Source organism: Lipophrys pholis (genome assembly GCF_963383615.2).
Source record: "Lipophrys pholis genome assembly, chromosome: 14".
NCBI lineage: Eukaryota > Metazoa > Chordata > Actinopteri > Blenniiformes > Blenniidae > Lipophrys > Lipophrys pholis.
Genome location: NC_137633.1, coordinates 24200399 through 24213340, shown reverse-complemented (window position 1 = coordinate 24213340; position 12942 = coordinate 24200399). Strand labels below are relative to the sequence as shown.

General features: G+C 44.9%; 1 protein-coding gene across 2 annotated transcripts in view; it reads left to right on the top strand.

Annotated features, from left to right (window-relative positions):
- wdr25 (WD repeat domain 25) overlaps positions 1–12942 on the top strand; it is an 18468-nt gene extending 5526 nt beyond the window's left edge. For both annotated transcript variants that reach the window (XM_080480953.1, XM_080480954.1), the window contains 5 exons: positions 792–939; positions 7029–7159; positions 7693–7863; positions 9793–9933; positions 11492–12942. In XM_080480953.1, the coding sequence (XP_080337079.1) occupies positions 792–939; positions 7029–7159; positions 7693–7863; positions 9793–9933; positions 11492–11713 (813 nt within the window). In that variant the 3' untranslated portion in view covers positions 11714–12942. The remainder of the gene's footprint in view (positions 1–791; positions 940–7028; positions 7160–7692; positions 7864–9792; positions 9934–11491) is intronic.

The window sequence follows — 12942 nt, the reverse complement described above, 5'->3', positions numbered from 1 at the left end:
GAGATGTAGATCCTTTACAAAGGACCTGTAGAGTCACTAGAGGGGATGTAGATCCTTTACAAAGGACCTGTAGAGTCACTAGAGGGGATGTAGATCCTTTACAAAGGACCTGTAGAGTCACTAGAGGGGCTGTAGGTCCTTTACAAAGGACCTGTAGAGTCACTAGAGGGACTGTAGTTCCTTTACAAAGGACCTGTGGAGTCACTAGAGGGGATGTAGATCCTTTACAAAGGACCTGTAGAGTCACTGGAGGGACTGTAGTTTCTTTACAAAGGACCTGTGGAGTCACTAGAGGGGATGTAGATCCTTTACAAAGGACCTGCAGAGTCACTAGAGGAGATATAGATCCTTTACAAAGGACCTGTAGAGTCACTAGAGGGGATGTAGATCCTTTACAAAGGACCTGTAGAGTCACTAGAGGGGATGTAGATCCTTTACAAAGGACCTGTAGAGTCATTAGCGGGGATGTTGATCCTTCACAAAGGACCTGTAGAGTCACTAGAGGGGCTGTAGATCCTTTAGAAAGGACCTGTAGAGTCACTGGAGGGACTGTAAGTTCCTTTACAAAGGACCTGTGGAGTCACTAGAGGGGATGTAGATCCTTTACAAAGGACCTGTAGAGTCACTAGAGGAGATATAGATCCTTTACAAAGGACCTGTAGAGTCACTAGAGGGGCTGTAGATCCTCTCCGATGGAGCTGAAGAACCATGCCCAGTTCACACAGCAGGCTGCAGAGTATATGTGTGTTGACAGTATATATGACTGCGTTGCTCTGTGCTGTGTGTGTCAGGTGTGGGATGCAGTTGAAAGTGGGCGGAGCCTCAGAGTTTACACCTGTCATAAAGGAGCGGTGCGTGACGCATGCTGGATGCCTTGCGGACGACGGGTCCTCACTGGCTCCTTCGACAGCACGGCCGTGATCACAGACGTTGAAACTGGTGAGTCTCAGCTGGTTTTTTTTCCTGACAATCCTGTCAAGTTTAGTTATTTCATTGTCGGTGTTTTTCACCCTCAGATTTAAAGTGGTGTGGTAATTTAAGTGTGTAGTGCATTCAGATTGCCTCAAGCTTCTAAACCCTAATACAAACCTTTTGTGAATTGCAGAGCATGCTCCTCTCCCTTGCTGTCATGTCTCATTTCAGGAGAAACCTTGAAAATCTGAATTTCCCCAGACAAACACATCAGACTTGGTCAAAGTGTTTAATCTGCTTCATGTTAATCAACAAGCAACATCTCAGTCTCTTCTAAAGTGAGTCAGCTCAATTAATTCTGCAAGTATTATGTGACTTGTTCTGCAGACATTATGAGTTTGTACAGGTACATCTCAAAAAATTAGAATATCAAGAAAATGTTCAACATTTTTTTGTCACTCATTTCAGAAAGTCAAACCCATATATGATAAAGGCTCATGACACAGAGTGAAATATTTCAAGCCTTTATTTCTTGAAATGTTGCTGATTATGGCTTACAGATAGTGAAAACCTCAAATTCAGTGTCTTAGAGGATTAGAATATTGTGGAAAAGTTCAGTTTTGGAAGGACATGGTGTCACACCCTAATAGCTAATGAACTCAAAACACCTGCAAAGTTTTTCCTGAGCCTTTAAATGGTCTCAGTCTGGGTCAGTGGGCTACACAATCATGGGGAAAACTGCTGACTTGACAGATGTCCAGAAGACAGTCATTGACACCCTCCACAAGGAGGCTCAGCCACAAAAGGTCCTTGCTGAAGAAGCGGGTTGTTCACAGAGTGCCGGATCCAAACATGTTCATAGAAAGTGTAGTGGAAGGGAAAAGTGTTGTAGGAAAAGGTGCACCAGCAAAAGGGACGACCGCAGCCTTGAGAGGATTGTCAAGCAAAATGCATTCAAGAATTTGGGGGAGCTTCACAAGGAGTGGACTGAGGCTGGAGTCAGCGCATCAAGAGCCACTAGGTACAGACCAATCCTCGACATGGGATACAAATGTGGCTTCCTGGTGTCAAGACACTCCTGAGCAAGAGACGTCAGAAGCGTCTTACCTGGGCTGTGGAGAAAAAGAACTGGACTGTTGCTCAGTGGTCCAATTCTTTTTTTCAGATGAAAGTACATTTTGCATATCATTTGGAACTCAAGGTCCCAGAGTCTGAAGGAAGAGTGGAGAGGCTCAGAATCCAGGTTGCTTGAAGTCCAGTGTGAAGTTTCTTCAGTCTGTGATGATTTGGGCTGCTTACATGTCATCTGCTGGTGTCGGGTCACTGTTTGCTGAAGTCCACAGTCAACGCAGCCATCGAGCAGGAAACTTTAGAGCACTTCATGCTGCCTTCTGCTGACAAACTTTATGGAGATGCTGATTTCATTTTCCAGCAAGACCTGGTACCTGCCCACATTGCCAAAGGTACCAGAAGCTGGTTCAGTGACCATGGTGTTACTGTGCTGGATTGGCCAGCAAACTGGCCTGACCTGAACCCCAGAGAGAATCTATGGGCTGTTGTCAAGAGGAAGGTGAGAGACACCAGACCAACAATGCAGATGACCTGAATGGTAAATTGACTCACTTATAAAGCGCCTTTTCGCTGACAGCGGCCCCAAAGCGCTTTACATGGTTCATCACATTCACCCATTCTCACACCATTGGAGGCTCCAGCCGTGCAGGGTGCTGTCACTCCACTGGGGGCAGTTTGGGGTTCAGTGTCTTGCCCAAGGATATTTCGGCATGTAGGCAGGCAGAGATGGGAATTGAACCTGCAACCTTCCGATTGGGAGACGATCGCGCTACCAACCGGGGTCTTGTGGTATTTTGGGCATTGGGGTCTTGTGGTATTGGGGCATTGGGATATTCTGATATTGGGGTCTTGTGGTCTTGGGGTATTACGGTCTTGTGTTCTTGGTATTGATATCGAGGTATTTGGGATGTTGGGGTCTTGTGGTATTTTGGGTATTGACGTCTTGTGGTATTCAGGTATTATGTTACTGGGTATTGGGGTCTTGTGGTATTTGGGGTATTGAGTTGTTGAGATATTATGGTATTGTTGTTTTGAGGATTTGTGGTAGTGGTGTATTTTAGTGTTGGGATATTGTGGTATTGGGATATTATGGTATCATGGCATTGGCCTTTTGCAGTATTAGTGTCTTGTGGTATTGATATATTTCAGTCATGCGGTTTGGGATATTTTGGTATTGGGATATTGGGATATTTCCAAACATTTGCAGTGGCATTGCTATCAGATAATTAATGTAGAGATAATTTGCCCTCTGACCTTGTGCACATTGATCAAGCATTGCCTGAAACAGTGATTATTTCCCACTGCTTCACACTAAATATCTGTAAAGGAACAGCCTAAGATTTCACTTGTGCTCACAGTTTGTGAGTATCTCTACATCTTGGACCTTAGAGAGGCTCTACCAGACAACATGCTGGAGACGCTGGCATCTCCATCTCCAGGGTCAACTTGTGGCTGTGATGACTTGCTGCCGTTTGCACTTCCCCTCTCAGCACATCTGTCAATACTGCCAATAAAGCCTACGGATAATAGCCTGGCAAGCCCATTAAACACACAGCAGCTCCAGGAAGAAGATCAATAATGGATACATCACAACAGGAGGAGCCACCATGACCTTATGTTGGGACATCACTAACCATAAACCAACAAAACTTGTTTGGTCATATTCTCAAAATCAGTTCAATTCAATTTTATTTGATGCAACTCAGTCATTTTAAGGCACTTTTATATCTGAATCTCTCCTTCAGGCCTTCTACTATTACTACTAATTTATATTAGAAATGGCAAACACAGATTGTTTTTAAGGATGAGAATCTGCCTGTGTGAGCAGACATTTCTGTTACCGCCTAACGGATATTCATATTAATATGGGAGTTTGGATTCTGCCACATTTAAAACAACGCTCTTTCTGCAGACAGAGCAACACAGAGAATGAGCGACAGTGCTGTGAAAATGTATTTGCCCCCTTCTGAAATTCTTATTTCTTTGCATATGTCCCCCACTTTAATGTTTAAGATCGTCAAAGCAACGCCAAACCTGTCAACCTGTACGCATTTTGCGTTGCAAGTACGCAATCTGACCTCTAAATACGCTGGTACGACTCGCCCCTCTAAACAAAGCAAAAAGCTGCGGACATGCGAGTTCTGTGGCGAATGTGCACGTGCGGTACTCGTGTCTGACAACACGATTACATATATCCATTGCAGATGGAGTCGGCCTGTATATAAGGAGGAATGTGATTATTTATACAGTTTAAACATGTAGCCAGCAAATTTTGCAACCACTGCCACGGTCAACAAAATAAAAAAAATGCAAATAATACAGTTACCTTAGTTTGTTAACAGCATTTTCATGTTTTGAAAGTGTTTCTGTGTTCCATTGAAAGGCTGTCATGATGAGGACATAGCATTTTTTGGTTTTCTGTTGACGAGTGCAAAATGTCTATATTTTCTTTATTAAAAGTATTGTTATCAAAAATATAGGTTTTATTGTTTTTTTATAACCAATTTCCAGCGAGTGAATGGGGGAAATTACTGCGTGCAAAGCAATGGAGTTGTAAAAGTTTGAGAAAAAAAAGCCGCACAACACAAGTGGTACTCAAAATATTTTGACAAGGTTGGCGGGTCTGCAAGTCAAATATCAGAGAAAGATAAGTAGCCCAAGTAAACACAAAATGCTGTTTTTAAATGATGATTTCATTTATCAAGAGAAAAAAAAAGTATCCAAGCTACCTGGGCACGTGTGGAAAAAATAATTGCCTCCTAAACCTGATAGCTGGTCAGGCCACCGTCAGGAGCAACAAATGAAATCAAGCCTATTTCTATAACTGGCAAAGTGTCTTTGACATCTCTGTTGTGATATTTTGGCCCAGTCTTCTTTGCAGAATTGTTTTAATTCACCAACACGGGAGGGTTTGCGAGGCCATTCCTAAACCTTCATTTTGTTGTTTTGAAGCCGTTCAGAAGTTGACTTGTTGGTGTGTTTTGGATGCTTGTCCTGCTGCAGAACACAAGTGCACTTCAGTTTGAAGTGATGAATTGAAGGCCGACTGTTCTCCATCAGGACTTTCTGGTAGAGAGCAGTCCTATAGCAGCAAAGCAGCCCCCGGCCATCATGCTACCACCACCATGTTTGACCGTTGGTATGATGTTCTTTTTCTTAAATGTGGTATTACGTTTGTGACAGATGTAGTGAGACACGCACCTTCCAAAAAGTTCAACTTTCATCTTGTCAGCGCGTAGAATATTCTCCCAAAGGTTCTAGGGATTATTTGGAAAAGTAATATGAGCCTTTACGTTCTTTTTGGTCAGCAGTTGTTTTCGCCCTGAAACTCAGCAATGGATGCCATTTTTGCCAATCCTGGTCCCTGTAAGAACATTTCTTACAAACAGTGGCTAAACAAAGCACAAATAGAAAACAAAAACAATTGAGAGGATAGGAGCACAATGCTGGAGACTATATGATAAGAATACTGGTGGGCTGGTTATAACCCTCTGGGTGGCTGGTTTTTGCCCTCTGGTGGGATGTCTTTGGTGTCTGGTGGGCTGGTTTTGCCTCTTTAGGGGGCTGGTTTGCTGGTTTTATCCCTCTGGTGGGCTGGTTTTGGCTGTGTGGTGGGCCGGTTTTAGCCATATGGATGGCAGGTTTTGGCTCTCTGGCAGGCTGGTTTTTACCCTTGGGCCATATGTCTGACCCCCGATGGTTTAGAGTGTGTATAATAAAGAATTGGACTATTGGAGTGGGGGCATTTTGGAAGAGATCTTTGTTGTTTCTGAAGTAATTAATAAGTTGCCCTTGGCCTTTCTGAACCTCCTTTTCTGAATCATAGTCGACTTCAATGTCTCCCTGAAAATAATCTGTGACGCACTTTGTCATGCTGAATTAAAGCAAGCCCCTCAGTGTCTTTGTTTTTTGCAATGTGCATATATCTCCCCTTCCCTCCCCTTCCTTCTGCTCATCCAGTTGTAAACAAACATGGCGGACCGTAGTGGTACGACTCGCGGTCAGTGTTCTAGTTTTATCGTCCAGATCAGTAGTTTAATGGTTGAGACTCTCCACTGATAGCATCCGATGCGTCATCAGTCCATACGAATGTCAGGTTCTCTCCATTTTCTTCACGTTTATAGTGTTTTGTTCTCTGCACATGTCTGTGTGGTTTCATTACAAAATCAAGCAACAGAGCCCTCCAGTGGCCCGGCATACTAACTACATCGTTGTCTCTGTGTCCGCTGCTGCAGTGTAAACACACTCCTTTTATTTAACGGATTAGGTGTTGTCACGTGAAACGTTGTCATGTGAACGGGGCCTTATACATGAAGTAGTGGATCCTGACTATACACTAAATTAATCACACCGCAGTGTGACGAGGATTTGAATTTTAAACTATGTGTGGAGGTAAGTTTTAATCAAGCGTCTCCTCTCCAGTCTGCTCCAGTTGTTTTGGTTCTTTTCCTACATTAAGGAGCAAGCACACAATGAAGCGGCTCTGCTGAACCACTGCCTTCAAGATTAATGGTTGATATCAACTCTTAGCTTCTCAAGTACAAACGGATTTGTTGTTTCTTGCTTGATCAATTCCAAACAAATGGTGGTTTTGGGTCAAGAATAAAACTCATGTTTCAGTGAGAAGCTCATGTTGTAAATGTATTCTTCTCTATACCATTAACCTTTATGGGGCGAGGCAATATATTTGGTAGCATCCACATTGGTCCTTCCTCTTACTAACATACATAAAATAAGTCATAATTAAGATCCTTTGCTGCAAATTGGACATTGTATAGTCAGATTCTATAGTGTGTAGATAGAAACCCATCTACTCCATATTAAGTAGAAACAGTGAAGTGTTTCTGATTCTGGTGAATTTTACTCCCTCCAGTAGATCGGTGTGTGTAGAAAGGACACGTAAGGATGTTGATTGAAGTCTCAAAAGTGAAAAGAGTATTAAATTATACTTTGGGGTGAAATTCCAATGACTTCCCTACACAGTTATTACTTCCAGAGAAGAGTGTCACCTTGTGTTGTTGCCGTCTCATCTTTCCTTGCTGCAGGGCAGCCGGCAGCGAAAGTGGACACGGAGTTCAGGGTGATGTGTGTGGCTGTGCTCCCCAGTCAGCCCGAGGTGTTCCTGTGTGGAGGTCACGACCCAGCCGTCAAGGCCTGGGACTCCCGCTGCTGCAAGGTCACACTTATTAACTGTTATGGCTTTCACCCACTCTGCTTCACTCTTTTGTTTGACCGCTATTGAGATAAAGATGGGATTTGTTCACGGCTCCCACACACACGCTCTTAGCATGTAACAGAACAAGCTTCCGTCTCCTTCCTCTTCAGTGTGGTTCTGAGATACAAACTGAATTAATTTTATTTCTTAAATTACAAACAGGCGTGATTCAGCTGTAATTATTGTTTAAATGTTGTTTAAATGTTAAATTCATGTTACATTCAAACTGCTGCAGACTGGTCACATTTAATATTATCAGCTTTTTTATGTTGGTGAATTCACATAATGATAATGTATAACAGTACGTGTGTGTGTGTGTGTGTGTGTGTGTGTGTGTGTGTGTGTGTGTGTGTGTGTGTGTGTGTGTGTGTGTGTGTGTGTGTGTGTGTGTGTGTGTGTGTGTGTGTGTGTGTGTGTGTGTGTGTGTGTGTGTGTGTGTGTGTGTGTGTGTGTGTGTGTGTGTGTGTGTGTGTGTGTGTGTGCGTGTGTCTCAGGTGGTAAAGGTGTATAAAGCTGGGATCCAGCAGACATTGGACCTCCTCTTCCTCAGAGGAGACTCAGACTTCATCACGAGCTCAGACAGTGTGAGCAGAGACTCTGCTGACCGTACTCTAATGGCCTGGGACTTCCAGACCACCGCCAGGGTCTCCAACCAGATCTTCCATGTGAGTATCATATCATGTTGACAGAGTGGACAGGCAGCCATCTTTTAGGTACGGGTGCGAACTGAGTGACTCAGGTCCGGAGTTAGTCTAATTTATACCATTTGGAGACATTTATCACAGGATTACCAAGTTAAAGAATCACATGAAATGTTTTCTTTCCAGAGGCCGAGGAAAACAGCTCATGAGAAGTGACCCCCTTGTATAAGTCTTAGGGGCAGTTCTTCCTCTCACACTCTTTAAAGGTCCCATATTATCCAGTTTATCAACAATTTCACAGAATTGTCCAAAATCGTTGTGTTCAAAGTTTTTTGCCCCAAAATCCAGTATTTTTTTGATTTTCGGCCATTTGGACAGTCGGACCTATGATATGATATTGAGAAGATGCTGCGTCTGTCAGTCTCTGCCTACACTATACCTATCTTGGGAAGAGGAGGAAGTGACCTAAGTGAAGCTGCCCCCCCACCCACCCCACGCAACAATCTGTGAAAATGGTCCAAATCGTTTGTGCTGCTTTCGTATTTAAGATATTTATATTTTAAAATGGTCTCAATCATGAGTGCTGGTTTGTGCTGAAAGAATTATCGTTTATGCTGCGTTAGTGTTTAGGTTTGTAAGATATTGAATAAATAATACAGTAGAACCTCTGAGGAGCGGACCCGGTAAGAGGGGACACCCTGTACTGAGCGGACACGTCACTGTGCACGGACACATATTTAACTGTTAACACACCTTAATGAGGGGACAGCCTGCCTGACGAGGACAACAGACAAATTTCAAGCTGAGCGACACTAAAATGGCCAAAATACTTGGGCTGGACCGGATTATTTGAATGTTCAGGCCGCGGGTGCTCCACCATTGCATCCATACGACACTCCTGGTTCACTTCCATAATGTAACGATCCCGAAAATCCCAGCAGAGGGTCGGAGTGGAGCTTGGCGCACAGGCTGGATGACAATTTTGACGTCATGTATATGTAAGTTTCACTTTCACTTAACAGCAGAGAACATAAGGCCCGTGGGCCAAAACCATCCGTCCCACCAAGCAAGGAGGTTATATAGGATTTATACAAGTTTTTTTTTAACATTTCATTGTATTTTGCACCAGAATGTTTCATTAAAATTGACTTTATGTTGAGATTGTAATCATTTTCAGCACTAACTGTTTGATCTTATAAAAATATAGACAATTTCATTACATACACTGTGATCACAACAAAGAATAAGTTTGAAGTGTAAATTTAAAGGTTATTATAGTAATATTTTACCAGTCTAGTCCACTCAGGATGAAACTGGACTGTATGCGGTCCCTGAAGTAAATTAAATCTTATCTAATAATTATTTTTTAGACATCTTATATACATGTATATATATGTATATATATATAGTATTCATCTTTGTACTGGTTCATTTATGTGCTTTTAAATAATAATAACATATTTGGTGTTTGGCTCGTTCAATATCAACTGGTCCTACAGTTTGTACTCGTGACCTGTCCCTCCGCAGAGAGGACACCTGTCTTCAGGGGACACTTGCCCTTGGATTTTAGGGCGTCCCTACATCAGAGGTTTTACTGTATATCTGTGGCAGAGTTACAGCTACATGTCGTGTGGACGGAAAACATTTCAAAAACAACCTGTACTACGAGCCAGGATTTTCTCTTATCGAGGTAACTTTAGGGTTAACCTTGGGTTTTCCATACTGCGATACTGGTTCACTTCTTACCTGGTAAATCAACACTGTAACTCTGAACCACTAACCTGCTTTGATTACCGAGTTGTTAACCTGCTCCGTGTTTACACTAATCAGGATCGCGCATGTCTAGTTAAGGTAACCCGGGTGTGTTTAGCTCGGGATGTAGTGTTGGCCTCTGCTGGCAAATATTAGAATATCATTGAGTTTTTCCACAGACTTTTTTTCTCCCTCCTCCAGGAGCGTTACACCTGCCCGAGCCTGGCTCTCCACCCTCTAGAAGAGTCCTTCGTGGCTCAGACCAATGGGAACTACGTGGCCGTGTTCGCCGCCCAGAGGCCCTATCGAATGAACAAAAGGCGGAGATTCGACGGACACAAGGTCAGTGAGCGCTGTGGAGGGGGGCTGTGTCCTCAGGGTGGAGGGGATCTGTGTTCTCGGGGTGGAGGGGAGGCTGTGTCCTCAGGGTGGAGGGGGTCTGTGTCCTCAGGGTGGAGGGGAGGCTGTGTCCTCAGGGTGGAGGGGAGGCTGTGTCCTAGGGTAGCGGGGTAGGCTGTGTTTTCAGGGTGGAGGGGAGGCTGTGTTCTCAGGGTGGAGGGGGTCTGTGTTCTCAGGGTGGAGGGGAGGCTGTGTCCTCAGGGTGGAGGGGAGGCTGTGTCCTAGGGTAGTGGGGAGGCTGTGTCCTAGGGTAGCGGGGAGGCTGTGTTTTCAGGGTGGAGGGGAGGCTGTGTTCTCAGGGTGGAGGGGAGGCTGTGTCTTCGGGGTGGAGGGGAGGCTGTGTTCTCAGGATAGCGGGGAGGCTGTGTCCTCAGGGTGGAGGGGATGTGTGTTCTCAGGGTGGAGGGGAGGCTGTGTTTTCAGGGTGGAGGGGAGGCTGTGTTCTCAGGATAGCGGGGAGGCTGTGTCCTCAGGGTGGAGGGGATGTGTGTTCTCAGGGTGGAGGGGAGGCTGTGTCCTAGGGTAGCAGGGAGGCTATGTCTTCGGGGTGGAGGGGAGGCTGTGTTCTCAGGATAGCGGGGAGGCTGTGTCCTCAGGGTGGAGGGGATGTGTGTTCTCAGGGTGGAGGGGAGGCTGTGTCCTCAGTGTGGAGGGGAGGCTCTGTCCTAGGGTAGCGGGGAGGCTGTGTCATCGGGGTGGAGGGGAGGCTGTGTCTTTGGGGTGGAGGGGAGGCTGTGTTCTCAGGGTAGCGGGGAGGCTGTGTCCTCAGCGTGGAGGGGAGGCTCTGTCCTAGGGTAGCGGGGAGGCTGTGTCATCGGGGTGGAGGGGAGGCTGTGTCTTTGGGGTGGAGGGGAGTCTGTGTCCTCGGGTAGCGGGGAGTCTGTGTCCTCGGGTAGCGGGGAGTCTGTGTCCTCGGGGTGGAGGGGAGTCTGTGTCCTCGGGGTGGAGGGGAGTCTGTGTCCTCGGGGTGGAGGGGAGTCTGTGTCCTCGGGGTGGAGGGGAGTCTGTGTCCTCGGGTAGCGGGGAGTCTGTGTCCTCGGGTAGCGGGGAGGCTGTGTCCTCAGGGTGGGGCCATCATCAATACGCAATGTGTGATAAAAATGCTGAGTTTTTTTTTATCTCACACACACACACACACACACACACACACACACACACACACACACACACACACACACACACACACACACACACACACACACACACACACACACACACACACACACACACACACACACACACACACACACACACAATGATTCCCCATCCTCTCACCCATTCATAGTGTTTTCTTTTGGTCCACTGAGGCTGTCCCAGGCTCCACCATGCTGATGACTGTACATTGGTCTGTCATTACTACTTCTCGTTCTCAGTAACCTTCGTCATGTATCATTCAGTCTGATCCAGCCCAGCCATTATTCCCACCGATGGTGATGGTGGTGTAAAAGCAGCTTGAGGTGGAGGTTAATGCGTCGTCTGAGGTGCTGTATTTCTCTTGCAGGTGGAAGGATACGCGGTGCAGTGTGGCTTTTCTCCAGATGGGACCATCCTGGCCTCAGGCAGCTCCAGTGGGTGCGCTCACTTCTACGACTACCACACCACTGGAGTGCTCTACACTCTACAGGCCCACAGCCAGCCCTGCCTGAGTGTGTCCCAGCATGCAGTCCTACCTGCGACTGTGGCCACCGGCGACTGGGCCGGAGAGATCAAGGTGTGGAACTGATCTCTGGCTGTGGACACATACAGACCGGCTTTAAAAGGAGCAGGTGCAAACCGAGAGAGGACACATCTCTATCAGAAAACATTTTGAAACTGTGTTTGGCAACTCTAACGCACTTTGTTTGGCCCCTTGTCCGATATTCAGTCATCCTGCTGAATGAGTTCAAACAGTGAAGATCCATCAAACTGCACACAATTTAAACCCAATGCTCTCATGACCAGACTCACTCTCAATACCTGTCAGAGCTTCATCATCATCATCATCATCATCATCATCATCATCATCATCATCATCATCATCATCATCATCATCATCATCATCATCATCATCATCATCATCATCATCATCATCATCATCATCATCATCATCATCATCATCATCATCATCATCATCATCATCATCATCATCGTAACGTTTTTGTTTAGTCAAAACAAAAAATCTCTTTTTTTATTCACTTCCTGTATACGCATCACTTTTTTGTACCTTTTTGTTCTCTGGGGCTTTGACATGACAATCCTATTCAAACTGTCAGCATCACAGAGGGATCACTGAGAAAATGTGCTGCCGTCTGTCAAAGCAGATGACAGCCAGGATTTATTCCAGGTTATATCTGCCCTTCAACAGAGGAAAAAGAACACAGGCTCATTATTTTTCTCAGCATCAAAATTCATCCTTAAAAAAAAAGAACTTTTCATTGTGGCAGGGAGCAGAAAACTGAGTGATGAACACATCCGTTATCTCATCCTCTCCCGCAGTTCTTTATACTGATTTACTAATTTGCTGTTAATGTAATGTGCACTAATGGAAAGTGCTGTATGTAGGAGGTCTAATGCACTCACCATAGGACCAGACTCGGTGGATGTGACAGCTTAAAAGAATTAAACTCTGAATAAACCATAGCTGCATCAGGCAACTTTCTCACATTTTAATATCTGAACATCTCAAAATGATTGTTTTATCACTAGATCAGTGCTTAAATTTAAATCAATAAAAGGGAACCATATCTTCCCCTGAACATAATCTACTATGCTGGACTGTGGAGACAATAAATCGCTAAACCTCATTTAGAAACACATTTCACTGCTTCACACACTTGGACATAAATTTCAAAATAGGTCAAAAGTTTTAGATCACTCCAAATTTTCAATTTTTTTAATTGGCAATTATTCAGTTTAATGTTTGAATGTACTCGAATGAAGGGAAAGCGCTGAACAAATAAACAGCTTGAGTTG